The sequence below is a fragment of the Leguminivora glycinivorella genome, chromosome 4 (genome assembly GCF_023078275.1).
Source record: "Leguminivora glycinivorella isolate SPB_JAAS2020 chromosome 4, LegGlyc_1.1, whole genome shotgun sequence".
Lineage (NCBI taxonomy): Eukaryota > Metazoa > Arthropoda > Insecta > Lepidoptera > Tortricidae > Leguminivora > Leguminivora glycinivorella.
In genome coordinates this window covers 28,320,530-28,346,785 of record NC_062974.1, presented here as the reverse complement: position 1 = coordinate 28,346,785, position 26,256 = coordinate 28,320,530, and the positions used below count along the sequence as shown (strand labels likewise).

Sequence of the window (26,256 nt, the reverse complement as noted above, 5' to 3'; positions counted from 1 at the left end):
AGTTCAGACACGGCGGAAACCGCGCGGATGCAAACCGCGCGGATCAACCGCGCGGATCTTACTTCAATAGCATAGTACTAGAACGTTCACACCACACCGCGCGGACTATGCATCCGCGCGGTAGCCGCAACTCGACCGCAAGAAAATAAAAACGCGCGTTCGCCGCGCGGTCCAAATTCTATGACGTTGCCTACGCGTGTTCAGTTACTTCGCGGAATCCGCGCGTGCCGCACGTTACCTCTCAGTTCAATGATACACAATTTTGTTAGAACAAGAGATGGTGTGCGGTATAAAGACACTTTATACTCTGCACCCATGAGAAATCTTAATAGATCGTACGCAGGAAGAGGTACACCGTCATCTTTGAACATAAGATATAGATATGCTCATTACTTTGTAAATGGGTCGCGTAGAATGGCAAGATATAAAAATATAGAATTTACATGTAACTACTGTCGCGACCAACGCGAAACTATAGAGCCCCAAGAATATTCCCCTGCGGCAACACTGGCGGCGCCCTCTGGGTGGAGCCATAGTAAGTATCTCAAAGTTGTCAAACTACGTGCCACGTAGACATTCCACGAGGCGCGAGAAACGCGCCAGTACTTAAAAGTGTAACACACAGTGAAGTGATCCACGTGCTATCCAGATATTGCAGAGACGACTAAAGCTAAGTATTTATTTATACTTGGTGGCTCACAGTGGTGTAATGGTATCTCTTACAATTGTTTCCATATCTAACTAAAGGCTATTACCTCGATTATCTTAGTAACAGACAAGGCGCACTAAAGGTGCCACTAGGTGCCGAGTTGTCTATCTAAATAGTAAGTATGGTACTCAATCCTGGAAGACTAGTTCTCCAGAGGCGCAAGCAGACAAGGCACGCTAAAGGTGCCGGTAAGTGACAGGTAGACACACTTAGAATAAGCATGCATGCTCAATCATGGTGAGACCGCGGCGTGCTCGGCTCAGCCCGGGGGTCGAGGTCGCCGGGGGTCGAGGGGCACGTCGGCGGCGTACCTGGCTCAGCCCGGGGGTCGAGGTCGCCGGGGGTCGAGAGGTACGTCGACGGCTCACTGTTCTCAATCCTGGTAAGACTAGATCGCCAGAGGGTGAGGTGCAAGTCCACGGCGTGCTCGGCTCAGCCCGGGGGTCGAGGTCGCCGGGGGTCGAGGGACACGTCGGCGGCGTACCTGGCTCAGCCCGGAAAGACGAGGTCGCCGGGGGTCGAGAGGTGCGCCGACGGCCCTCACTGTTATCAATCCTGGAAGACGAGTTCTCCAGAAGAGTCGGTATGATAGGTACGAGGGTGTTGACAGTTCAGCACGTCCTCACACCCGCCGAGCTCCAGACAGACGTGCCGTAGTGTGGCGGTACGTCTCGACTATCCACTTGGGCGTGTAGGCGTCCGAGGAAGATGTATTTGGTGTACCCTGTCTGGTTGAATAAGATCAATCCTTAGTATGAGTAGTATGACGATGATGTATGTTCTAAGGGACGGTTGTTAGGAGAATACCATATTCATGAGCACTTAAAACCCACAGATCACGGAGTGACAATCAGCCGCCGTAACATAAAAGCAAGCGAAGCAGATCAGAGGCTCACCTGGCCCCGAGAAGGTTGGGACAGCGTGAGCGTGGATGAGGAATCATCTATAGAAATGTCAGGTATGTATACCATGCATTCTGTTTGGTGGTCAGTATATATATTGACCACACACACACAAATAAGTTGCCATCCTTCTCCTTTACGGACTCGTAAATGTACCGTAGGCGGCTAGGAGAGGGGTGGCGACAATTGGTGGTTAGTGCTGGGATTGAACAGATATAGAATCAAGGCATAACCTAAAATGAATGCAAGGTATACTATCCTAACATTAAACGTATTATTCTAAGAAAAATAACATGTGTGTGTCAATAGTAACAAAAATTGCAAGATTTGTACTTTAAGTACACGTGCGGAATCATATAATTACAGGGTCTGGTTCAACATCAATTTTGGCTCATTTAGTTATGAAAGTTACTTCAAGAGCTCAATAAGTGAAGACTTTTAAGAATAAAGTAATTTCATTGACTGTGTAATACGGCAGGATATGAGAAAATACATCATGGCGTACTCTCTCGGCTAAAGGATGGTTTACTTACTTATAAGATACATTTTATTCCCCGTATAAGAAAAAAGGCTCAATTGTTATAAATAATGTTTAAAAAATAAAAGTATGAAGATTTCAGTATTCGTCCGAATTTATGAAATTAAAAATTCATTATTCAAAAATAAAAGGTCATGTTATTGAACAAAGTTGCTTCAGTTGCTTCCGGGATACGTCACGAATACGTCTCTGATTGGCCAAAAGCGAAACATGGCGGCCATCGCGCCATCGCGGCGGCCATAGCACGAAGTAGTGTTGCTACAGTTACAGTAAGAAGATTACCCGAAATGTCGGGAGAAAATTACGACTCGAAAGGATTAACCGGATAACTTCAGTGAAGAGAAGAAATTATTTTACAAACGGATTCGACTTGGAAGGCAGTAATGAGAATTTTCTTATAAGATGAATGTGTAATTAAGTCAAACGGTCATACTGAACTGTGTATAGATATAAGTCGGTAAGAATTTTGTCTTTGTGTTCGTAATTATATTGGATTGATTAGTATATAAGCTAGAAGATCTTTTCAGGGATAAGAAGAGAAGCACTAGCCTATGGTATACTGCAGGTATATCTTATAAGTCTTATAAGACAAGCGTAAAATAAGAAGGGGCAGAGGAATTTTCCGCTTTGAATTTTACTTGATACATGTGTGTTAAACTTAATTAGAATTAAGATTTTAGTATTAAGTATTTGTATAAAAGTAATAACGATGCATCTAAAAGGACCGAAGAAGAAACAAGTTACGGTTAGTTTATTCGTTAAATATGTCAGAAATCAGGGAGTTCTGACTAAGGCTGGCAACACTAATTCCCGTAGAGAATACGCTTTACTTTGAAACTTTGTTTACGGAGAAGCTGCAACAGCGCTGGTTCCCAAGAAGTTTGCATCCAGTTTATAGGTAAGATGCAGTTGTTTTGTACAATTTCAAGTGCTTTATAGAAGAATTAAATTGGTGAATGAGTACGATTATTGAAAATATGTGTATTTTACGTCATAGGAAGACAAAAACACGAACCGGCCTCCGTGAACCATCACGGACTCGACACATACCACCGGATTAGACGAGAAAAGAGAAAAGAAATTCCTCGGTAAGTTTTTAAATAACTACTTCGTCATCACATGAAGTTTGTTCAAAGAAAAACCAATCGTCAGCTAATTTGCCGTAAAGTTAGCGAAAACAACCTCGTGGTTTTTGCAAAGAAACATGGCGTGTTTGAAGTTCAAAACTAAGTTAGTTAAGTAAGAATATTACAGTCAATATTCAAGTTTTAACATCCGTATTACGTTTTATTAGAGATATCTTGAATATTTTGACATTGTACTTGTTATTGGCGAAGATTAACTTGGATGAAGAAATGTATTTGCAGCGGAGTCAAAATGGCGAATTCTAGTATTCTTTAAAAGTTTAGAGAAGCTTTTAACATCGTGAGATATTATGTTATGCATATTGCGCATATTTTTCCTGAACTCACAATGTTGTTTACTTATTCCTTAAAGAACTTTGAGAAAGTTTTTTTTTATGTTGATTGTGTGTATATGTGAATTAACATCTTCTTTACAGGTTTAGTATAAGAAGTGAATTTGTGTCAATAGTGTTCGTTAAAATACGTCATACAAATTAAATACAAAAATAAAACAAATGAGTAAGCTGAATGAGTGAAAGTGACAGTGCAAAGTTATATTATAGTTACCTGCGTGTAAACGTCAACGTTACTGACAAGCACTGATAAGAAGTGATAAGTCTTAACATAAATTTGAGTTCAATAACATGTCTGTGTGTATGTTATGTTTACAGATATTCCAATTTTCTTTAGTGATATTCAATTTAAAGTGAAATAATTTAAATTTGGAAATAAAAGAACTCATTAATTAAATTAATTTTAAAGTGAAAGTATTAAAGTTTCAAATAAGAGTCCTCATAAATTAAATTAAATTTTAATCTTTTGTTACTTTTAACTATTGAGTGTTGTTTTCCATAATAAGAATAGATTAATAAAAAATAAACAATTCCTCATTTCTAGTAGCATTCTAAAATAATTAAAGAAAATGTCAGAAACCTATCCTTGTGAAGGATAATTAAATAGACTTTTCCCAATAAGAGTTTTAATAAAAGATACTAGTTTATAGTATATATTTCTGTACCTTCCAGGACAAGATGGACGAGATTCTCTTAATCAGACTTCGAATCACCAGTGAAAAAATTGGTGCTGAATTGGAAACAATACCCAGTACGGTTCGGTCAGAAAACATAGGACAGGCTCAGGTCGTCTATAACAGACTGCAAGCTGCAGTGAATAGGCTCAACGCTAATTTATCAGAATACTTTCGTTTAGCTACAACTCCTGCATCAGATGAAATTTTCTTGATTAGTGGCCAGCAGCTTTTAGCAGAAGAGACTTTAGCAGAACTCAAGGCGAAGATCGACCAAGTCACCGTATCCCGTGAGACCCAGGAAAAGCCGCCTGAAGTGAATTCCTCTTGTCGACTACCGAAACTCCAACTACAGGTTTATAACGGGGATGTGCTTTCCTGGTGCGAATTTTGGGATAGTTTTAGCAGCAATATCGACTCAAGAAACTTACCTGATGTAGACAAGCTGTCTTATCTTAAAACTTCAGTGACGGGTGATGCTAAGAAAGCTATTGATGGCCTGCCTACCACTAACGGAAACTATAAGATAGCGGTCACTCTACTAAAGGAACGTTTTGGCAAGAAAGCTCATCTGATTGATGCCCACTATGCTACATTATACAAAATCGAAGCGGCAAAAAGCAGCGCAGAAGATTGTAGAAGAACTTTCAACGAGGTGGAGCGCAATCTTAAAATCCTAGAGTCTCTTGGCGAAAACACCAACCACAACCATCTTCGTTTCATGATTTTGGAGAAATTTCCTTCGGATTTAATATACGAAATAAAGTTGAAAATTCAGAATGAGTCCACACAAGAACTCCGGGAACAATTGAATAAAATTATCACTGCAAAGGAAGATGCAGAGAGAATTGCTGGAAGGAAACGATCACATGAGGTAGATGACAGCACTGTCGGTACCCTGCATGTGAACGCAAAGCGTGCGAAGAGAATGCATCATTTCCAACAGGGAAATAATACCTCAAATACTCAACATTATCAAGGAAGTACTAATAGAAAAGGACTAAATAGAAAAGGAAAATTTCAAAGGGCCAATGAACCCAAAAAAGGAAGCAAACCGAGCGTATCTAATGTTGCAACATCTGCTAACAGATCTGCAACTGTTAACCCAAAGGAAAAAGGGAAAATCTTAGGTTGTATATTCTGCAACGGCAAACACCGCAATTATACGTGCCAGGACGCTTCTACTTTAGAGGAAAGAAAGAAGCGGTTGACCGGAAGATGCTTTATATGCTTTAGGAAGAATCATCTTGTAAAGGACTGTAAGGAAAACTGGACTTGTAGACTTTGCCCAGGAAAGGAAAGGCACAACATGGCCTTATGCCCTTCAAATTTTCCAAAGGATCCCAAAACAAAGAAACAGTCTTGACTATTTCAGAAAGAGGAATCACCACTCTACAGACAGCTGTTGTTTATGCTAACCCCTTAGGTGATAAGAATAATGTATTGTGTAAATACCGTTTAATTTTAGACCCAGGGTCTCAACGTTCTTATGTCACATTTCAAGCGGCCAAGGAGTTGAAGCTTCCAGTCGAAGAAGAAAGTCTCTTGACAATTTTCACCTTCGGTGAAGATCCTCCGAAGGAAATACATAGTCCTATAGTGATTCTACAGTTAGTAACTAGAACAAATAAGAAGATAGTTATACAAGCTAACTGTGTCCAACGCATTTCAAGAGGATTCATCCCAAATGTCAAGTTACGGGGCGTACCCGAGTCTTATGTACTGGCGGATGATGGTTCTGTAAGCGGACAGGTGCAGATTCTAATCGGAAACGACTACTACTTTAACATTATTTATGAAACTAAGATACAACTAGATAGTAACTTGTTTCTAGTGGATTCTGCCCTTGGATGGATAGTCAGTGGCAAGACGGAACCACAGCTTGAAGAGGAATCATATGTAGTGACTTATGCTCAAACTTGTATTGAAACGAAGCTTCATCAACCAGATTCACCTCTTTGTGATGGAGACATTAAAAACCTTTGGGAATTGGAATGTATAGGAATTTGTGATTCACCTAAAGCAACAAGAGAAGAAGAAGCTATTAAAAATTTTAATGAAACTACAGTAAAAATTAACAATAGATACACGGTAAGCTGGCCATGGATAACTTATCCGCCTGACTTACCTAATAACTTTGGAATCGCCTTTGGGCGTCTGTCAAGTTTACTGAAGCGCATGGACCAAGAAACCTTAATGTCATACGACGATACATTTAAACAACAATTAGCTAAGGGTATAATAGAAGTCGTACCCACATCAGGAACGTCAACTGGTAACGCTATTCACTACCTACCCTTCCATGGAGTACGTCATCGAGGAAAACCTATGCGAATCGTGTATGATGCTAGTTCCAAGAGTAACAAGAACACCAAGAGTCTGAACGAGTGCTTATACAGAGGACCACTCATGCTTGAAGACCTTACAGGGTTACTCATCAAATTCAGGACACATCACATAGGATTGACGTCCGACATAGAAAAGGCGTTTTTACAGATGGCATTACACGAGAAGGATCGTGACGTTACCAGATTCTTATGGCTTAAAGATACCTCTAAACCAGTATCTCAGGATAACCTACTTTACCTAAGATTCTGCAGAGTTCCATTCGGCGTGATATCTTCACCGTTTCTACTGAATGCGACTATTAAAGAACATTTAAATAATGCAGAAGATCAGCATGTCAGGCAGAAAGCGAATGACATATACGTAGACAACTTTGTTTCAGGCTGTAGTACTACAGCTGAAGCAATAGAGCTTTACAAAAGTTTAAAAGGATCTTTTCAAGATATTTCAATGTCACTCAGGGATTGGAGTTCTAACTCCGAAGAATTCATGAAGATGGTCCCTGATACATGTAAAGAAAACAAGATAAAAGTACTTGGCTTAGAGTGGGACATAAAAAAGGACACCCTCCAGCTGAAGCCCAACCTCCAAGAGGAAGCAGTCACAAAAAGAGGAATACTGAAGACTATCGCATCAATTTATGACCCGTGCGGTTACGCGGCACCTCATACATTATCAGCTAAACTTTTTCTGCAAGGACTTTGGAAGGCCGGAGTATCTTGGGACTCACCATTATCAAGCGAGCTAACAGAAGAGTGGAACATCATCCGACAGAACCTAGAAGTCATAGGAAAGGTATCGGTGGATAGATGTTACATGAAGACACCAACGGAAGCGAATTACCAACTGCACTGCTTCACAGATGCTTCACTACAAGCCTACGCAGCATCGGTGTTTCTAGTCTGTGGCTCGAAGAAAAGCTTTATCATGGGTAAATCCCGTCTGATACCAACCAAGGATCAAGATAACCTCAAGATACCCCGTCTAGAACTTCTGGGAGTACTGATAGGCTGTAGACTGATGAAGTTCGTCCTTAAGTTTCTGCAACAGAAAATAGTAAGACAAGTCTTATGGACCGATAGTCAGATTGTCATCGAATGGTGTAAGTCTAACAAACTACTTCCTCCCTTCGTTGCCAGACGAGTAGAAGAAATCAAGACAAACAAAGACCTGGAGATAAGATATCTACCATCAAGCTTGAACCCAGCAGATGTAGGCACAAGACCCCTTCGTGCAGAGGAGGATAAGGAGAAATGGCTGAATGGTCCGCAGTTTATAACAGAAGATCCACAGAAATGGCCAACCACATCCGGCAGTGAGCCAACCAGTTCTCTTCTGACAGGGGAGGGTCTTGGGTTCCAAGAAGACATAGAGATGGTCGATAAAGAAGATCCAGTTGTTAATGTCAACCCGATGAAAACGGAGGAAATTATAACACCAAATGAAGTGATAGGAAATAATCAGTCAACAGACGACAAGCTTCATAAATTAAAAGAAATTCAAGCTAAATATTTTCCTCTAGAGGTAGAAGGAAAAGAAACCAATCTAAGTCGAAACTTAGGAGTATTCAAGGACATTGATGACCTATTGAGATGCAAAGGTCGTATGAAAAACGCAAACTGGTCGTTCGACAAACGATACCCTATACTCATACCAAAAGAGTCAGATTTCACGAAGGAAATTATAATGAAAACTCATCAAGAGAACAAACATGTAGGTGTCAGCCACACGCTTGATAAAATAAGAGAAATGTATTGGATTCCTCAAGGAAGAAGTAAAGTCCAACGGATACTAAAGGGATGCCCTGAATGTATGAAACATGATGGAGGACCTTATAGACTACCAGAAACCCCTGCTCTTCCTAAAGAGAGAGTCAATTACAGCTCTCCTTTTACGTACGTTGGAACAGACTACCTGGGACCACTTCTAGTTAACAACGGGAATGGCAGTTGTAAAAGATGGATTAGCCTTTATACATGTTTAGCGGTAAGAGCCATTCACCTGGAAGTGGTAAAGGATCTAACAGCGGAAGAAGGTCTTCTGGCCTTAAAAAGGATGATATCAGCGAGAGGCGTGCCTACCTTAATTACATCTGACAACGCAGCTCATTACAAGTTACTTTCTGAAATTCTTCAAGACCCATATTGCATAGAAAAGGAGATTAAATGGAAATTCATACCGCAATTAGCCCCATGGCATGGAGGATTTTACGAAAGGTTGATTGGCTTAACCAAGAATTGTATGAAGAAAACCTTACAAAAACACTTATTGAATGACAGCCAGCTGGCAACAACAGTTAAGGAAATAGAAGCAGTACTTAACACAAGACCTTTAACCTACGTGGATTCAGAACCTGACCACGTATTAAAACCCTCAGACTTTCTTACCATGGGAAAATGTATCGTAATGGAAACGTCGAGCATGGATCCTATTACGTCACATGGGACAGTAACCAAAGACAATCTAATTAAAGGTTGGAAGAAAGCGCTCATCATTCTACGAGAATTCAAAGAGATGTTTGAGAACAGGTATCTCCTAAATTTGAGAGAAAGATACTCCCATCATCCTAAGGAGCCTAGAGTGACTTCAAAATTAACGCCAAAAATAGGTCAGATAGTGCAAATAAAAGGCGACACGAAGAATAGGATCAATTGGAAAGTTGGGAAAATAGTATCTTTAAAGGAAGGCGCCGATGGTTTATGTAGAGTAGCCACGGTCCAAGTAGGAGATACAATATATACAAGATCTATCGCGCATCTCTACCCGTTAGAGATCGAAGATGGAGAGGAACAGTGTAAACAAACGTCACATGAAGAAAGCGTAGAAGAATCTGTACAGGTTCCTGACGTCCCACATCCAACAAGAAGGGACGACGTGATGAAAGAATCCACTAACGACGTTCTTAAGACTTCTGAGCAGAAATCTTATCAATTAACAGAATTAAACGAGTCAGAAGAAATACCGTCTGATTCAGTCTTATTAGAGCCTGCATCTAGTCAGTTACACGAGCCTGAGCCTAAGTCCATACCCGAACCAGACCCACTCGCAGTCAAAGACATGACGTTCTGCGAGAACACTGATCCTGAAACGCACCACCTAGAGAACATCGCGTCGGCTGAACATCACGACGAGTCCAGACCTAAGAGAGCAGCGGCGCTTCGTGCTCTTGAGAAGATTAAGGAGTGGACCAGCAACTTAGTCGCAGTTTTGCTGCCTGTAGTGGGGAGTGTCGCGACCAACGCGAAACTATAGAGCCCCAAGAATATTCCCCTGCGGCAACACTGGCGGCGCCCTCTGGGTGGAGCCATAGTAAGTATCTCAAAGTTGTCAAACTACGTGCCACGTAGACATTCCACGAGGCGCGAGAAACGCGCCAGTACTTAAAAGTGTAACACACAGTGAAGTGATCCACGTGCTATCCAGATATTGCAGAGACGACTAAAGCTAAGTATTTATTTATACTTGGTGGCTCACAGTGGTGTAATGGTATCTCTTACAATTGTTTCCATATCTAACTAAAGGCTATTACCTCGATTATCTTAGTAACAGACAAGGCGCACTAAAGGTGCCACTAGGTGCCGAGTTGTCTATCTAAATAGTAAGTATGGTACTCAATCCTGGAAGACTAGTTCTCCAGAGGCGCAAGCAGACAAGGCACGCTAAAGGTGCCGGTAAGTGACAGGTAGACACACTTAGAATAAGCATGCATGCTCAATCATGGTGAGACCGCGGCGTGCTCGGCTCAGCCCGGGGGTCGAGGTCGCCGGGGGTCGAGGGGCACGTCGGCGGCGTACCTGGCTCAGCCCGGGGGTCGAGGTCGCCGGGGGTCGAGAGGTACGTCGACGGCTCACTGTTCTCAATCCTGGTAAGACTAGATCGCCAGAGGGTGAGGTGCAAGTCCACGGCGTGCTCGGCTCAGCCCGGGGGTCGAGGTCGCCGGGGGTCGAGGGACACGTCGGCGGCGTACCTGGCTCAGCCCGGAAAGACGAGGTCGCCGGGGGTCGAGAGGTGCGCCGACGGCCCTCACTGTTATCAATCCTGGAAGACGAGTTCTCCAGAAGAGTCGGTATGATAGGTACGAGGGTGTTGACAGTTCAGCACGTCCTCACACCCGCCGAGCTCCAGACAGACGTGCCGTAGTGTGGCGGTACGTCTCGACTATCCACTTGGGCGTGTAGGCGTCCGAGGAAGATGTATTTGGTGTACCCTGTCTGGTTGAATAAGATCAATCCTTAGTATGAGTAGTATGACGATGATGTATGTTCTAAGGGACGGTTGTTAGGAGAATACCATATTCATGAGCACTTAAAACCCACAGATCACGGAGTGACAATCAGCCGCCGTAACATAAAAGCAAGCGAAGCAGATCAGAGGCTCACCTGGCCCCGAGAAGGTTGGGACAGCGTGAGCGTGGATGAGGAATCATCTATAGAAATGTCAGGTATGTATACCATGCATTCTGTTTGGTGGTCAGTATATATATTGACCACACACACACAAATAAGTTGCCATCCTTCTCCTTTACGGACTCGTAAATGTACCGTAGGCGGCTAGGAGAGGGGTGGCGACAACTACTGTAGAAAATTGTGAATAAAGTACCAACTAACCAAACATTTTTTTCGCCAACGAATCCTCTTTGTCACCTAAAATCTCTACCAGCTCCTGCCTACCTCTGTTTTTGACTATTTTACTGGAATAATCTGCACACTGGATGTCCCATAGTGCTGGTCTTTTTTCAATTTCGTCTACAAATAATTCGGTGTCAAAGCACTCCATCGTCATGTAACGTGCGGCACGCGCGGATTCCGCGAAGCAACTGAACACGCGTAGGCAACGTCATAGAATTTGGACCGCGCGGCGAACGCGCGTTTTCATTTTTTTGCGGTCGAGTTGCGGCTACCGCGCGGATGCATAGTCCGCGCGGTGTGGTGTGAACGTTCTAGTACTATGCTATTGAAACAAGATCCGCGCGGTTGATCCGCGCGGTTTGCATCCGCGCGGTTTCCGCCGTGTCTGAACTAGCCCTAAATGTCAAAAGTTTCGTAAAGTTTTTGATGGTTTTTGGAATTCCATAGTCGTAGCTAGTGAATTAGTTTGGTTTATTTAGTTTTTTACGTTCATTATGTATGAAGGAGTGCTTAGTAATTAGTGAAACATACAATCATCACATAATTATTGATTATCGGTGTGATAAATCCGAGGTAATTATGCATTCTTTACATGTCTCATACATCTTGATGGCCTTCGATGCTATTTCTCAACTTTGTTGTCCAACCTACGATGTAATACCTTGCGAGGATAATGTCACCGTGGGTGTAACTTTCGTAACGCAAGGTTTTCGAGAAAACCTAAAGCGGACGGTTAATTAATTGCTAATAAGGAAGTGATTTGACGCGTTACGGGTTCTGTTTAGAAACCAATTTGCACAGGTGTTAGAATACATGTCCAAACGGACGTAAATTGTAACAGTGTATGACTTGAATTATTCAGCTGTGTAGAGTTGATTAGATTTTCGCTTGACTGGGCATGGCTTAGTATTAGGAACACATGAAACATTGTTGTTAGTTTGTGTTGAAGTGAGGTTGTTTGTCAGTGGGCGGGGCTCCAAGATGCCGCGGAAGCTGCTGAAGTTCCTGATCGTGTTCGACAACACGTCGCTGCTGTACTTCCCGGGCCAGTTCCTGTCCGGGAAGGTGCTCATGGAGCTGCAGGATGACACTCCTGTGCTTGGTATGTGGCCGAACTTTATATCTTACAACTCACATAATATTATACATTATGAAAACCAGTACTGGGAGCACACCCTAGTTAAATGTTTTAACTTTTTAACTAGTATTTGTTTTCTACACAAACTCATTACTGGAACCAGGAAACAATGGTTCAAATTCAAATTTAGTGTAGGGTGAATCCCCTGATTTTAACTAGAGATGCACCGAATATTCGATTACTATTCGGTATCCGGCCTATTCGGGCCTTATTTTAATATTCGGCCGGGTCTGGATAGTGATGTACTATCCGGCCGGATACCAGATGTGCTATTTTTGATTGAATGATTTTTGGGATTGATGACAAATTAAATGTTATAATACTTATAATCATAACCCTTTGTTATTAAAAAAATAAACATTTAAACAAAAACGGACTCCCGCGCGAAGTTCACTACCAAACAAGTCAAAACCTGCACGACGCGCCCGCTCCCTGCTTAAATTGTAGGTATTGTAGGTAAATTTCTGCTGTCCGAATATTCGGCGGCCGGATACCGAATATTCGGCCGATAGTTAGGCCGAATATTCGGTATCCGGTATCCGGACAAACAACTATTCGTTGCATCTCTAATTTTAACAGCTCTACTCATAGTGTCCTTAAATGTTAGAAACCTAGTTGCATTAGGTACTTGTAATTTAGATTTATTTAATTTGTGGGATAATTAAAACTTCTTTGTTTACAATGTTGTGAACTGAATTGGTTCCTATTTTAACCAAAGTAGATACTACAACAACAGTCTGTACGTAAAAAGTAAATACTTATGTGGAATTTAGCCAAACACATGTTCAAACTATGTCAGTGTCATCTCACTTAGTATCTACTCTCCAAGTAGTCTGAATTAAGTAGTACCTACTCTCACTCTCACATGTGAATAAAAGCTATCTATCTTTCCTTGTAGGGCTACATTTCCATGTAGTGGGGGAAGGAGTGGTCCGCGTGGGCTCCGGGCGGCATGAGCGGCTCTTTGACAAGGAAAACTACATCGACTTCAGGATGAGGCTGCTCGGTGAACCAGGTACATATAATTATATTGTAAAATATTATAAATACCCAAGTACCTGTACCTTTCAGAACGACTGTTTGTACCCTTTGGGCAGGATTATTTATTGTGATTTTTCCATTTTAAGGGTCTCCTCAAACCTATCGACGAATTCGACGTCGGCTTTCACATACCAAAAATCGCTTGTTCCACGTCGAATTCGTCGATAGATTTGAGAAGACCCTTAAAATGGAAAAATCACAATAAATAATCCTGTCCAAAGGGTACAAACAGTTGTCCTATATGGACGCGGAATCGGCTCTAGCCAACCATAAATAGCTAGTGAGTATGAAAATACTAACTAGCTATTTATGGTTGGCTAGAGCCGATTCCGCGTCCATTAGATTTGGAGACACCCTTACACGCGCCATTTTTTTTTTTTTCAAAGTTTTCCACCCCACTTTTTTTGTAACATGGGTATTTTTTACGCGATTCATACTCAGAATCGAGAGCTCTTTTGATCCTGTTAGGACAAAAATGTCCCAAGATTTCCATACATTTTTTCGAACCTTCCATTCCGTTACCGCCATACAAAATGTATGAAAAAGTGGTAACGGAATAGGAAAAAAATCTTGGGACACTTTTGTTCTCCTATTAGGATTGAAAGAGCTCGCGATTCTGAGTGGAAAACACATAAAAAATTACCAAATCTGAAAAAAAAGTGGGGTGGACAACTTTGAAAAAAATGGCCCACATACCTAATTTTCACAGGGAACGGCGCCTCAGTCCTGTCCCCTGGCATCCACAGCTTCCCGTTCAAGCTGGGGCTGCCGCAGGGGCTCCCGTCCACGTTCCTGGGCACCCACGGCTGGGTGCAGTACTACTGCAAGGCGGCGCTGCGGGAACCCAACGGACTCACGCACAAGAACAGACAAGTCTTCATAGTCTGCAACCCTATTGATTTGAATATGGAACCTCCCGTTCTCTCGGTGAGTTATTACAGGTGAACTGTTACATCTCTCTACACCAATCCTTGGTGAACCTTGGTCTATAAGGTCTGTAAGCTGTCGGTGTAGCCGAATGGCAATCTCCGACGCCAGACGCCGACAAAAAAGCAGTCTGGCTCCGCCCCGCCAATACGTAAGAGCGATAGAGATACTTAGGTAGCGACGAAACAGATATTATCTTGAGCATTTGTACATTTGGCTATGTACCCAGGAGTTTAGATCTAGACTAGAGATGGGCCGAATATTCGGTAAATATTCGGTATTCGGCAAGTTTTTCAATGTTCGTATTCGGCCGAATAATTCAGTTGCATTGCAGAATATTTACCGAATAAACAAAGTAAATAACTAATGAAGATCTACGTATTCCATTGAATAATAAGCTCCTATTTTAATAGCTTTCTAGAACTACTAAAAAGATATAATTACTTATGTGTCAAAATATTAGGTAGGTACAATTGTTTTGTATAAAAATTAAAAAAACCGTAGTTTAAGAGTAACGCCGTGGCTTGCGTGGGCGACGGTCGCGCGACGGCGATGCGACGCATACGAAACCTTATCGATATGGAAGTATGAGACGCGACGGCGACGGTCGCGCGACGGCGATGCGACGCATACGAAACCTTATCGATATGGAAGTATGAGACGCGACGGCGACGGTCGCGCGACGGCGATGCGACGCATACGAAACCTTATCGATATGGAAGTATGAGACGCGACGGCGACGGTCGCGCGACGGCGATGCGACGCATTCGAAAACTTATCGATATGGAAGTATGAGACGCGACGGCGACGGTCGCGCGACGGCGATGCGACGCATACGAAACCTTATCGATATGGAAGTATGAGACGCGACGGCGACGGTCGCGCGACGGCGATGCGACGCATACGAAACCTTATCGATATGGAAGTATGAGACGCGACGGCGACGGTCGCGCGACGGCGATGCGACGCATACGAAACCTTATCGATATGGAAGTATGAGACGCGACGGCGACGGTCGCGCGACGGCGATGCGACGCATTCGAAACCTTATCGATATGGAAGTATGAGACGCGACGGCGACGGTCGCGCGACGGCGATGCGACGCATACGAAACCTTATCGATATGGAAGTATGAGACGCGACGGCGACGGTCGCGCGACGGCGATGCGACGCATACGAAACCTTATCGATATGGAAGTATGAGACGCGACGGCGACCGACGCCCACGAGTTCAGAGTTGTTTTAACTAAGTTTTAGTTATACATTAAATCATAAGAACATAGTTTTAGTAACATATGTAACCATTATCAATCATTTAATAGTTTTAATGAACATCCGCTTTAAAAATATGGCGTAACCGAATATTCGGCCGAATGTTCGGTTCGGTAAGAGCTGAACCGAATGTTCGGCCGAATATTCGTATTCGGCAAAGTCCATATTCGGCTCATCTCTAATCTAGACATTTTAGGCCATAGGCCTAGAAGCCAGGTCTAATATGACAAGTTGGATTGGAAAGAGACTTCCGCTTGTAAATAGTATTTGTAGATCTTAAAACAGTAAAATAACGTTTAAATTAGGTAGTTATGAAAGATATCGTGTATACTGATTGGATCCGGTGGTATAACGAGCATTGACCGTGACGTCCGTGACTGGTTCAATGCCGTTTAACTATCGGTTAGCTGTTTGTGAACGAGTTACATTGATTTATGATTACTTATTATGCGTCAAGATTAATCTAGCTTTGTTTTTGAATTGGCTATTGATGTGAGACATGACTAAGGTAAATATGCACCATCTAATTTTAGTTAGACATTTTCTGAAAAAAAAAATCCAAAGCCCTTAAAATAAGCAAAACTTGTACTAAAAAAAAAGTAATAGAATTGTTACTTTTCACAACCACTGTTGCACACGGCAGCTGTCTCTAAACGTATCTAGAATGTGATTTGATTATGATATCAGTACCTACTGACCAATAATCTTCTAATAATCGTTTTTTCGTTTCCAGCAAGAATTCGAATGCAGCGTCGAGCACCGTCTCGGCGTCGGCTGCGTGGGCGGCGGCAGCGTCGCCTGCCGCGTCACCCTCGACCGCGGCGCCTACGTGCCCGGCGAGACTATAGCGCTGAGTGCGGCCCTGGCCAATCACTCCCGCACGACTATACGCGGCACTAGAGCCACGCTCACGGAGGTATGACCCCGCGAGACCAGCGCCCTGAGTGCGGCCCTGGCCAACCACTCCCGCACGACTATACGCGGCACTAGAGCCACACTCACGGAGGTAGGACCCCGCGAGACCAGCGCCCTGAGTGCGGCCCTGGCCGACCACTCCCGCACGACTATACGCGGCACTAGAGCCACGCTCACGGAGGTATGACCCCGCGAGACCAGCGCCCTGAGTGCGGCCCTGGCCAACCACTCCCGCACGACTATACGCGGCACTAGAGCCACGCTCACGGAGGTAGGACACCGCGAGACCAGCGCCCTGAGTGCGGCCCTGGCCAACCACTCCCGCACGACTATACGCGGCACTAGAGCCACGCCCACGGAGGTAGGACACCGCGAGACCAGCGCCCTGAGTGCGGCCCTGGCCAACCACTCCCGCACGACTATACGCGGCACTAGAGCCACGCTCACGGAGGTAGGACACCGCGAGACCAGCGCCCTGAGTGCGGCCCTGGCCAACCACTCCCGCACGACTATACGCGGCACTAGAGCCACGCTCACGGAGGTATGACCCCGCGAGACCAGCGCCCTGAGTGCGGCCCTGGCCAACCACTCCCGCACGACTATACGCGGCACTAAAGCCACGCCCACGGAGGTAGGACACCGCGAGACCAGCGCCCTGAGTGCGGCCCTGGCCAACCACTCCCGCACGACTATACGCGGCACTAGAGCCACGCTCACGGAGGTATGACCCCGCGAGACCAGCGCCCTGAGTGCGGCCCTGGCCAACCACTCCCGCAGGACTATACGCGGCACTAGAGCCACGCTCACGGAGGTAGGACACCGCGAGACCAGCGCCCTGAGTGCGGCCCTGGCCAACCACTCCCGCACGACTATACGCGGCACTAGAGCCACGCTCACGGAGGTATGACCCCGCGAGACCAGCGCCCTGAGTGCGGCCCTGGCCAACCACTCCCGCACGACTATACGCGGCACTAGAGCCACGCTCACGGAGGTATGACCCCGCGAGACCAGCGCCCTGAGTGCGGCCCTGGCCAACCACTCCCGCACGACTATACTCGGCACTAGAGCCACGCCCACGGAGGTAGGACACCGCGAGACCAGCGCCCTGAGTGCGGCCCTGGCCAACCACTCCCGCACGACTATACGCGGCACTAGAGCCACGCTCACGGAGGTATGACCCCGCGAGACCAGCGCCCTGAGTGCGGCCCTGGCCAACCACTCCCGCACGACTATACGCGGCACTAGAGCCACGCTCACGGAGGTATGACCCCGCGAGACCAGCGCCCTGAGTGCGGCCCTGGCCAACCACTCCCGCACGACTATACGCGGCACTAGAGCCACGCCCACGGAGGTAGGACACCGCGAGACCAGCGCCCTGAGTGCGGCCCTGGCCAACCACTCCCGCACGACTATACGCGGCACTAGAGCCACGCTCACGGAGGTATGACCCCGCGAGACCAGCGCCCTGAGTGCGGCCCTGGCCAACCACTCCCGCACGACTATACGCGGCACTAGAGCCACGCTCACGGAGGTATGACCCCGCGAGACCAGCGCCCTGAGTGCGGCCCTGGCCAACCACTCCCGCACGACTATACGCGGCACTAGAGCCACGCCCACGGAGGTAGGACCCCGCGAGACCAGCGCCCTGAGTGCGGCCCTGGCCAACCACTCCCGCACGACTATACGCGGCACTAGAGCCACGCCCACGGAGGTATGGTATGACCCCGCGAGACCAGCGCCCTGAGTGCGGCCCTGGCCAACCACTCCCGCACGACTATACGCGGCACTAGAGCCACGCCCACGGAGGTAGGACACCGCGAGACCAGCGCCCTGAGTGCGGCCCTGGCCAACCACTCCCGCACGACTATACGCGGCACTAGAGCCACGCCCACGGAGGTATGACCCCGCGAGACCAGCGCCCTGAGTGCGGCCCTGGCCAACCACTCCCGCACGACTATACGCGGCACTAGGGCCACACTCACGGAGGTAGGACCCCGCGAGACCAGCGCCCTGAGTGCGGCCCTGGCCAACCACTCCCGCACGACTATACGCGGCACTAGAGCCACGCCCACGGAGGTAGGACACCGCGAGACCAGCGCCCTGAGTGCGGCCCTGGCCAACCACTCCCGCACGACTATACGCGGCACTAGAGCCACACTCACGGAGGTAGGACCCCGCGAGACCAGCGCCCTGAGTGCGGCCCTGGCCAACCACTCCCGCACGACTATACGCGGCACTAGAGCCACACTCACGGAGGTAGGACCCCGCGAGACCAGCGCCCTGAGTGCGGCCCTGGCCAACCACTCCCGCACGACTATACGCGGCACTAGAGCCACACTCACGGAGGTAGGACACCGCGAGACCAGCGCCCTGAGTGCGGCCCTGGCCAACCACTCCCGCACGACTATACGCGGCACTAGAGCCACACTCACGGAGGTAGGACCCCGCGAGACCAGCGCCCTGAGTGCGGCCCTGGCCAACCACTCCCGCACGACTATACGCGGCACTAGAGCCACGCTCACGGAGGTATGACCCCGCGAGACCAGCGCCCTGAGTGCGGCCCTGGCCAACCACTCCCGCACGACTATACGCGGCACTAGAGCCACACTCACGGAGGTAGGACCCCGCGAGACCAGCGCCCTGAGTGCGGCCCTGGCCAACCACTCCCGCACGACTATACGCGGCACTAGAGCCACGCTCACGGAGGTATGACCCCGCGAGACCAGCGCCCTGAGTGCGGCCCTGGCCAACCACTCCCGCACGACTATACGCGGCACTAGAGCCACACTCACGGAGGTAGGACCCCGCGAGACCAGCGCCCTGAGTGCGGCCCTGGCCAACCACTCCCGCACGACTATACGCGGCACTAGAGCCACGCTCACGGAGGTATGACCCCGCGAGACCAGCGCCCTGAGTGCGGCCCTGGCCAACCACTCCCGCACGACTATACGCGGCACTAAAGCCACGCTCACGGAGGTAGGACCCCGCGAGACCAGCGCCCTGAGTGCGGCCCTGGCCAACCACTCCCGCACGACTATACGCGGCACTAGAGCCACGCTCACGGAGGTATGACCCCGCGAGACCAGCGCCCTGAGTGCGGCCCTGGCCAACCACTCCCGCACGACTATACGCGGCACTAGAGCCACGCTCACGGAGGTAGGACCCCGCGAGACCAGCGCCCTGAGTGCGGCCCTGGCCAACCACTCCCGCACGACTATACGCGGCACTAGAGCCACGCTCACGGAGGTAGGACCCCGCGAGACCAGCGCCCTGAGTGCGGCCCTGGCCAACCACTCCCGATCCCGAACCACTATAATTCCTCCTATAAGCAAAATATTGAAAATTCGTGACGTGACTTACGTCACGAAGGTCAAATGTTGTCAGTGTACCTTTTTTTGTATTTTTAACCCCGGACGCAAAAACGACGGAGGTTATAAGAGTGACGTGTCTGTCTGTTTGTCTGTGCGTGTGTTCGTCTGTGGCGTAACTTTCGAACTGAAGAATCGATTTAGATTTCGTTTGTTTTGTTTGAAAGCTGTATTAGTCGGGAGTGTTCTTACTAGTCTTAGCAGGGTTTGATGAAAATTGGTTCACAATATCGGAGGTTTTTCAAAATTTAAATTGTGTTGGTTAGGTTATTCTGTAATTTTTTTATTTGTAATTGTAACCTCAACAAAACTAACCCAATTTTCCCGTTACAGACGATCCAGTACTCTGCGCACGGTAAAGTGTGCGCCAAGGAGGTGCGCGAGCTGGCCGCCCTCACGCGCGGGAAGGTGCGCCCCGGCGGCACCGACACGTGGAGGCGCGAGCTGCTGTACATACCGCCGCTCCCGCCCACTAATCTACGCGGCTGCCACCTCATACAAGTGCAGTACGACGTGTTTGTGAGTATACTGCTATATTACACTCATGTTTGAGAGTGCAATTGTTAGATATGTAGCGATCAAGGTGTGCGCGAGTTAGCTGCTCTCACGCGCGGGAAGTGCGCCCCGGCGGCGCCGACACGTGGAGGCGCGAGCTGTTGTACATACCGCCGCTCCCGCCCACTATGACGTGATGTGTTTGTGAGTATATTGTTTTGGTGGGTCGGGCAGTCGGCGACGGCGACGCGAGGTATTGTCATATACCGCCGACTAATCTAAGTCATTTTATAAAATCACTGTAGATCTGAAGTACGGCATGATTGTGTTTCCAAACCAGAAAAAACTTAAAAGTGTATGTTGTTTGACAGTGATGGCACTGGCAAGCGCCACTCGGCATGGTGAAATGTCAATTTGTTCCTTATTTCAATATCTGACGAGTAGAACGACTAAAGGCTTGGCCAAACACGCAGCGTGGCGTCCGCGCCGCGTGCCGCCGGCGCGATGACTGTTCGAACAGGGCGCGCGCGGATCACGCCGGCCTCGCGCTCTCAACACGCCCTCGTCGCGCGCGGATCACGCCGGCCTCGCGCTCTCAACACGCCCTCGTCGCGCGCGGATCACGCCGGCCTCGCGCTCTCAACACGCCCTCGTCGCGCGCGGATCACGCCGGCCTCGCGCTCTCAACACGCCCTCGTCGCGCGCGGATCACGCCGGCCTCGCGCTCTCAACACGCCCTCGTCGCGCGCGGATCACGCCGGCCTCGCGCTCTCAACACGCCCTCGTCGCGCGCGGATCACGCCGGCCTCGCGCTCTCAACACGCCCTCGTCGCGCGCGGATCACGCCGGCCTCGCGCTCTCAACACGCCCTCGTCGCGCGCAAGAACGCGGCGCGGGCGCGACTCGCGCCTCTACACCATGCGCCCGCGGAGGGTCGCTCATTCCTCGACTGTGTGATGGCCGCTGTACACATATGGCCAACGGTTCCACCGACCCCCTTGGCCGAGCGTGTAGAGGGCTACTTGGCCGTAAGTTGGCAGTTGGCGCTTGCGCTTGCCGGCCGACCGATTGGTGTCGGTTTTTTGTCCACACATCAAAGGATCTTGGCGCCAATGGCCAACTGCGTTTACACGTTGGCGCTTCATTCAGTTGGTCGTCAGCCGTCAGAGAGGACAGTAGTGAAATATTTACGAAAATAATAAGTTTATCTATGCCAATAATAGTGTAGATTTTAGGAAATAAAATAACCTTGCAAATGTTTAATGTATTTCCTCAAAAAGATAAACGTTCTTATCAGAATATTCAAAAAATTGTTAATATTTCAAATAATTTAATTTTACCACGGGGTTATTATTTTTTAATCAAATTTTTCTGACAACGTCTATGACCTAGAATTTCCTAGACTTTTCCATTCCACGTCCATCTTTCATGAAGAGCCAATGACAAGTGATTGGTTCGCCAATGTGTAAACAGCGGCTCTTATCTTGGCCAAGGGGTTTCACAAAGGGCTGGTGGAACCGTTGGCCATATGTGTACAGCGGCCATGTAGTACGTTGCTTCTGGAAAGTTATGTATGAAAATATTGGCATAATTAATGGAAGATTTTTTTGATTAGGATATGTACATTATAGGCCGAAGTTATTTTTCATCAACCCTCCCCATCTCTCCTCCCTCTTCCCCCCCCCTTAAATAGCCGAAAATGAGGTTTTTCGCGATTTCTGACAAAACTGTTGAAGATACAGAAAAAGCGTGTAGTAACAAAGTAATCCTTAATAAATTTACTACAAATCATTCATTGACACTTTGGTTCTAGCACTTATAGTTTTCGCGTGATCCATCACGAAAGTTGGTCCTTTGCTGCAATTTTCTTTAGTGAATGTTAAGTTTTCCCCTAAATTGCTTACGAAATCTGTTTGATATTACTAAAATATTATAAACTGAAAATGAATTTCAGGGGGAAAAATCACTACCATGGGTGGAACTTGAACTCACGGCTTCTGGATTGAAACTCCAGGGCTCTACCAACAGCTACCAAAAGCTCATCCCCATGCAGTCATCGATATACTATATGGATCAATGGTACTCCTAGCGACTACTACCGTGAAAATATTACGTCTTAAATAGTTACTGGAATTCCAAGACATATAGACAATTGAACACTACCAATATAACCTAACCACAAAATTAAAATTTTGAAAAACCCCCGACCGCGACCTAGTGGACCGATTTTCATGAAACATGGCTAAGAACACTCCCGACTAACACAGCTTTCAAATAAAAAAAACTAAATCGAAATCGGTTCATCCGTTCGGGAGCTACGATGCCACAGACAGACACACACACAGACAGACAAACAGACAGACAGACAGACAGACAGACAGACAGACAGACAGACAGACAGACACGTCAAACTTATAACACCCCGTCGTTTTTGCGTCGGGGGTTAAAAATGAATATGAATATGAATAATATGAATATTGGAAATTCCACCCATGGTAGTGATTTTTCCCCCTTAATTTTATTTTAGTCATGGGTTACAATATTTTAGTCATATCAAACAAATTTCGACGATTTCGTAAGCATTTTGGGCGAAAACTTAACATTCATTAAAGAAAATTGCAGCAAAGGACCAAGTTTCGTGACGGATCACGCGAAAACTATAAGTGCTAGAACCAAAGTGTTAATGAATGATTTGTAGTAAATTTATTAAGGATTACTTCGTTCCTACGCGCTTTTTCTGTATCTTCAACAGTTTTGTCAAAAATCGAGAAAAACCGCATTTTCGGCACTTTAAGGGAGGGTAGAGAGGTGACGCAGAGGGGGGAGGAGTGGGGAGGGTTGATGAAAAATAACTTCAGTCTATAACGTACATATTTGAATTAAAAAAAACCTTCCATTAATTATGCCGTAATTTTAGCTAATTTCCCCCTACTAATGAGTGAGCGCGGCGCAGCGTGCCGCGACGTCCGCGCCGCGTGGACGCGCATCAGGGCCGCGCGATGCCGGCGGGACGCAGTCTGTTTGACGTCGCTAACCTGTTAGCACATGCTACGGTCGCGCCGCGCCCTGTGTTCGGCCAAGCCTTAATATGCGCGCAATTGTCGCGCATGCACTACAAATACCTAAAACCGTGTTTGGTGTTTTTGGAATTGTCTCGAAAGGTATAGTCGGTTTTGGTAAAAAAAGTACAGTCGGCGGTAAAAGCTTATACAATTTTTGTCGAAAACGTATTTTTAATTTTTGTTTTCCAGTTCATAATCGAGCCTAAGAGCCTGGAGAAGGAGGTGAAGCTGCAGCTGCCGATCCTGCTCGGCACGTACCCGCTCGCCTCGGAGCGGGACTCCCAGCCCCCGCCCATCTACCCCAGCACGCTGCCCGTGTTCCGGCCCTGGCTGGCCGACAAGCCGCAGCACTGAACCACCACCCACCGACCAATCAACTATAAATACACTCTAACGACACTATGTAAAGGCGTGTCTCGATATAGCGCGGCGGCCGCGCGAGCATCGGCTCGCGAGCCACTTCTGGCATCATCTTGAACTATAGCGCGGTAAGCGATCCAACGTTCGAAAGGGAGCGTTCAAGTATTACGTAACGCAATTTTTAAAGATTTTTGACCCCCCTTCCCACCCCCCCCATGTAACGCACCATAACGTTTTTCTGCCAAGGGTTGCCAGTTTGGGAGTTTTAATTCCCTATTTTTTTAGAAACAATGTTACGTAACGTGTTGTAAGAAAGACCCCCTCCCGCCCCTGTAACGCATCGTAACGTTTTACGGGACCCCCCCCCCAACTCCAAGTTGCGTTACGTAATACTTGAACGCTCCCAAACATATAGTCATCTGTCCCAACTGCGCGCGAACAAAACACTGAAACTCCCATGACACTCCCGCGCGCTCCAGCGCGGCTGCCGCTCGAGCCAATGTTCGATAGTTTGCCGCGGTATATCGAGTCGAGACGCGGCTTACGTATAGTCAGTCTAAATCACACCAGCAACAAGAGTCGCAAATCACCGTGTTGACGTACCATCCACAAAACTATGTCTCAGTAGGACTACTTATGCTCACTGTAGTGGTGCTCCCACATTGGGCTGTTAATGCTATAAATGTTATATGACATGATGTGACAGGGACCGCGCGCCATCGCGCTATGAGCAAAGAACGATCCACCGGTTCTAAAGAGACAGCTCAAGTTGTGGGAAATGTCTCGTCCGAAGCGAACCTCTTTACGTGAACTGATGATTCCGTCCTTTCAGTAAATAGTTACATATCTTAAAATATTTTTAACAAATTAATGTTATGACTATAAATTTTGCAATCTATTTTTATATGATTTTGTACTAGTATTGCTCAAAATATTCTTATACAAAATTAAGTCTTTTTTTTTAATGAAATTTTTGAAATTTTTAATAAATTAAATATTACACTATTAAGACATTATTTTATTGTGTGGAATTGACTATGTCGACCTATTTCTAATACTTTATTACTTTAATTTAATTCCATACAGTAAATATTTATAAATTATATTGTACTTTTGTACTATTTTTTTTTTCAACTGTAAAATGTACTTAATAACGCATAATATACTTTGATTGTATAAGCTTTAAATTATGTTATGTGTTTCATATCTGTTTGAAACGTGTAAACCTTTTCAAGTCATATGAAAAGCCAAAATCACTAAACGATCGTTAATAATATTGATTGAGCGTACTTTAAACATTATTGATTATTATTTGAGCTACTCAAAATGTTTGAAACCAATTTATTGTATTGAAGTTTCCGCTTACTTTTGTGCCATCACATTACCGCAGTTATTTTTTAAATATTTTTGTTTATCAATTAAATTTAAGGACGCTGTACACATGGGCCCAACGGTTCGGCCAACCCTTGGACAAGCCCCTTCCTTGGCCAAGCGTGTAGAAGGCTGCTTGGCCGTATGTTGGCAGTTTGCGCCAGCGCTGGCCGGCCAACCGACAGGTGTCGGTTTTTTGTCCACACATCAAAATATCTTGGCGCACATGGCCATGCATGTTCACACGTCTCATTCAGTATGTCGTCATCCGTCTGATCCATCAGAGAGGACAGTATTGAAAGATTTACGAAAATAATAAGTTAATCTATGCCAATAATAGTATTGATTTTAGGGATTAAAATACCCTTGCAAATGTATAATGTATTGCCTAAAAAAGATAAATATGCTTATCAGAATATTTAAAAAAAAATCAGATGATTTAATTATATTACGAGGTTATTATTTATTCATTAAATTTTGCTGCCAACGTAAATTACCTAGCCTTTTCCATTCTACGTCTATCTTTTATGAAGAGCCAATGCCAAGTGATTGGTTCACCAATGTGTAAACAACGGCTCTTATCTTGGCCAAGGGCTGGCCCAACCGTTGGGCCCGTGTGTACAGCGGCTATTAGAGGTGTTTTTATGTTTTTACGAATACTCTCGAATAGTCGCATTAATACATGTACTTATGTATAAAGGTATAAACTTGGAGTACAGGAATTTTCATAATTTTATGTATTAGGTTTAGGGTTTATGTTACATAACTTCCGAAATATGATATTTTATTACGATAAAAGTAAGGATATAATTATTTATAACATAACAGTATATACGACTAACCTGTGATAAACCAGTCCGTCCAGTGTAATATGATGAAATAAAATAAAATATACTTTTTAGGAATTTATGGTTTTTTTTACCGTTTAACATATACCTACATATGTTTTAAATAAGACAACCAACTTTAATGATTATAAACAGATTATAAAGAAATAATCGCAAGCATTGCAAGTACTGTAGATGCCGGATAT

The 26,256-nt window shown here is 46.1% G+C and overlaps 2 protein-coding genes across 9 annotated transcripts; both read left to right on the top strand.

The window, feature by feature from the left end:
* Nucleotides 1-447: 447 nt before the first annotated feature.
* LOC125225043 lies at nt 448-11,210 on the top strand. 7 transcript variants are annotated; one of them, XM_048128548.1, is made up of 6 exons: nt 448-535; nt 1,545-3,237; nt 4,299-4,923; nt 5,940-5,943; nt 6,402-9,955; nt 10,965-11,210. In XM_048128548.1, exons 3-5 carry the CDS (start codon nt 4,879-4,881, stop codon nt 9,896-9,898), a joined length of 3,546 nt encoding a protein of 1,181 aa, XP_047984505.1. In that variant the 5' UTR covers nt 448-535; nt 1,545-3,237; nt 4,299-4,878; the 3' UTR covers nt 9,899-9,955; nt 10,965-11,210. The 7 variants fall into 7 exon arrangements, with proteins under 7 accessions (XP_047984505.1, XP_047984501.1, XP_047984500.1 ...); XM_048128544.1 differs by having other exon boundaries at nt 1,545-3,047; nt 3,147-3,237; nt 4,299-9,955; XM_048128543.1 differs by having other exon boundaries at nt 4,299-9,955.
* A 479-nt stretch (nt 11,211-11,689) lies between these two features.
* On the top strand, nt 11,690-26,128 carry LOC125225060 (arrestin domain-containing protein 4). Of its 2 annotated transcripts, XM_048128573.1 has the most exons (7): nt 11,690-11,847; nt 12,240-12,376; nt 13,311-13,427; nt 14,163-14,380; nt 16,386-16,568; nt 20,269-20,454; nt 23,682-26,128. In XM_048128573.1, exons 2-7 carry the CDS (start codon nt 12,256-12,258, stop codon nt 23,844-23,846), a joined length of 990 nt encoding a protein of 329 aa, XP_047984530.1. In that variant the 5' UTR covers nt 11,690-11,847; nt 12,240-12,255; the 3' UTR covers nt 23,847-26,128. The 2 variants fall into 2 exon arrangements, with proteins under 2 accessions (XP_047984530.1, XP_047984531.1); XM_048128574.1 differs by lacking the exon at nt 11,690-11,847 and having other exon boundaries at nt 11,980-12,376.
* The last annotated feature ends 128 nt before the right edge of the window (nt 26,129-26,256 follow it).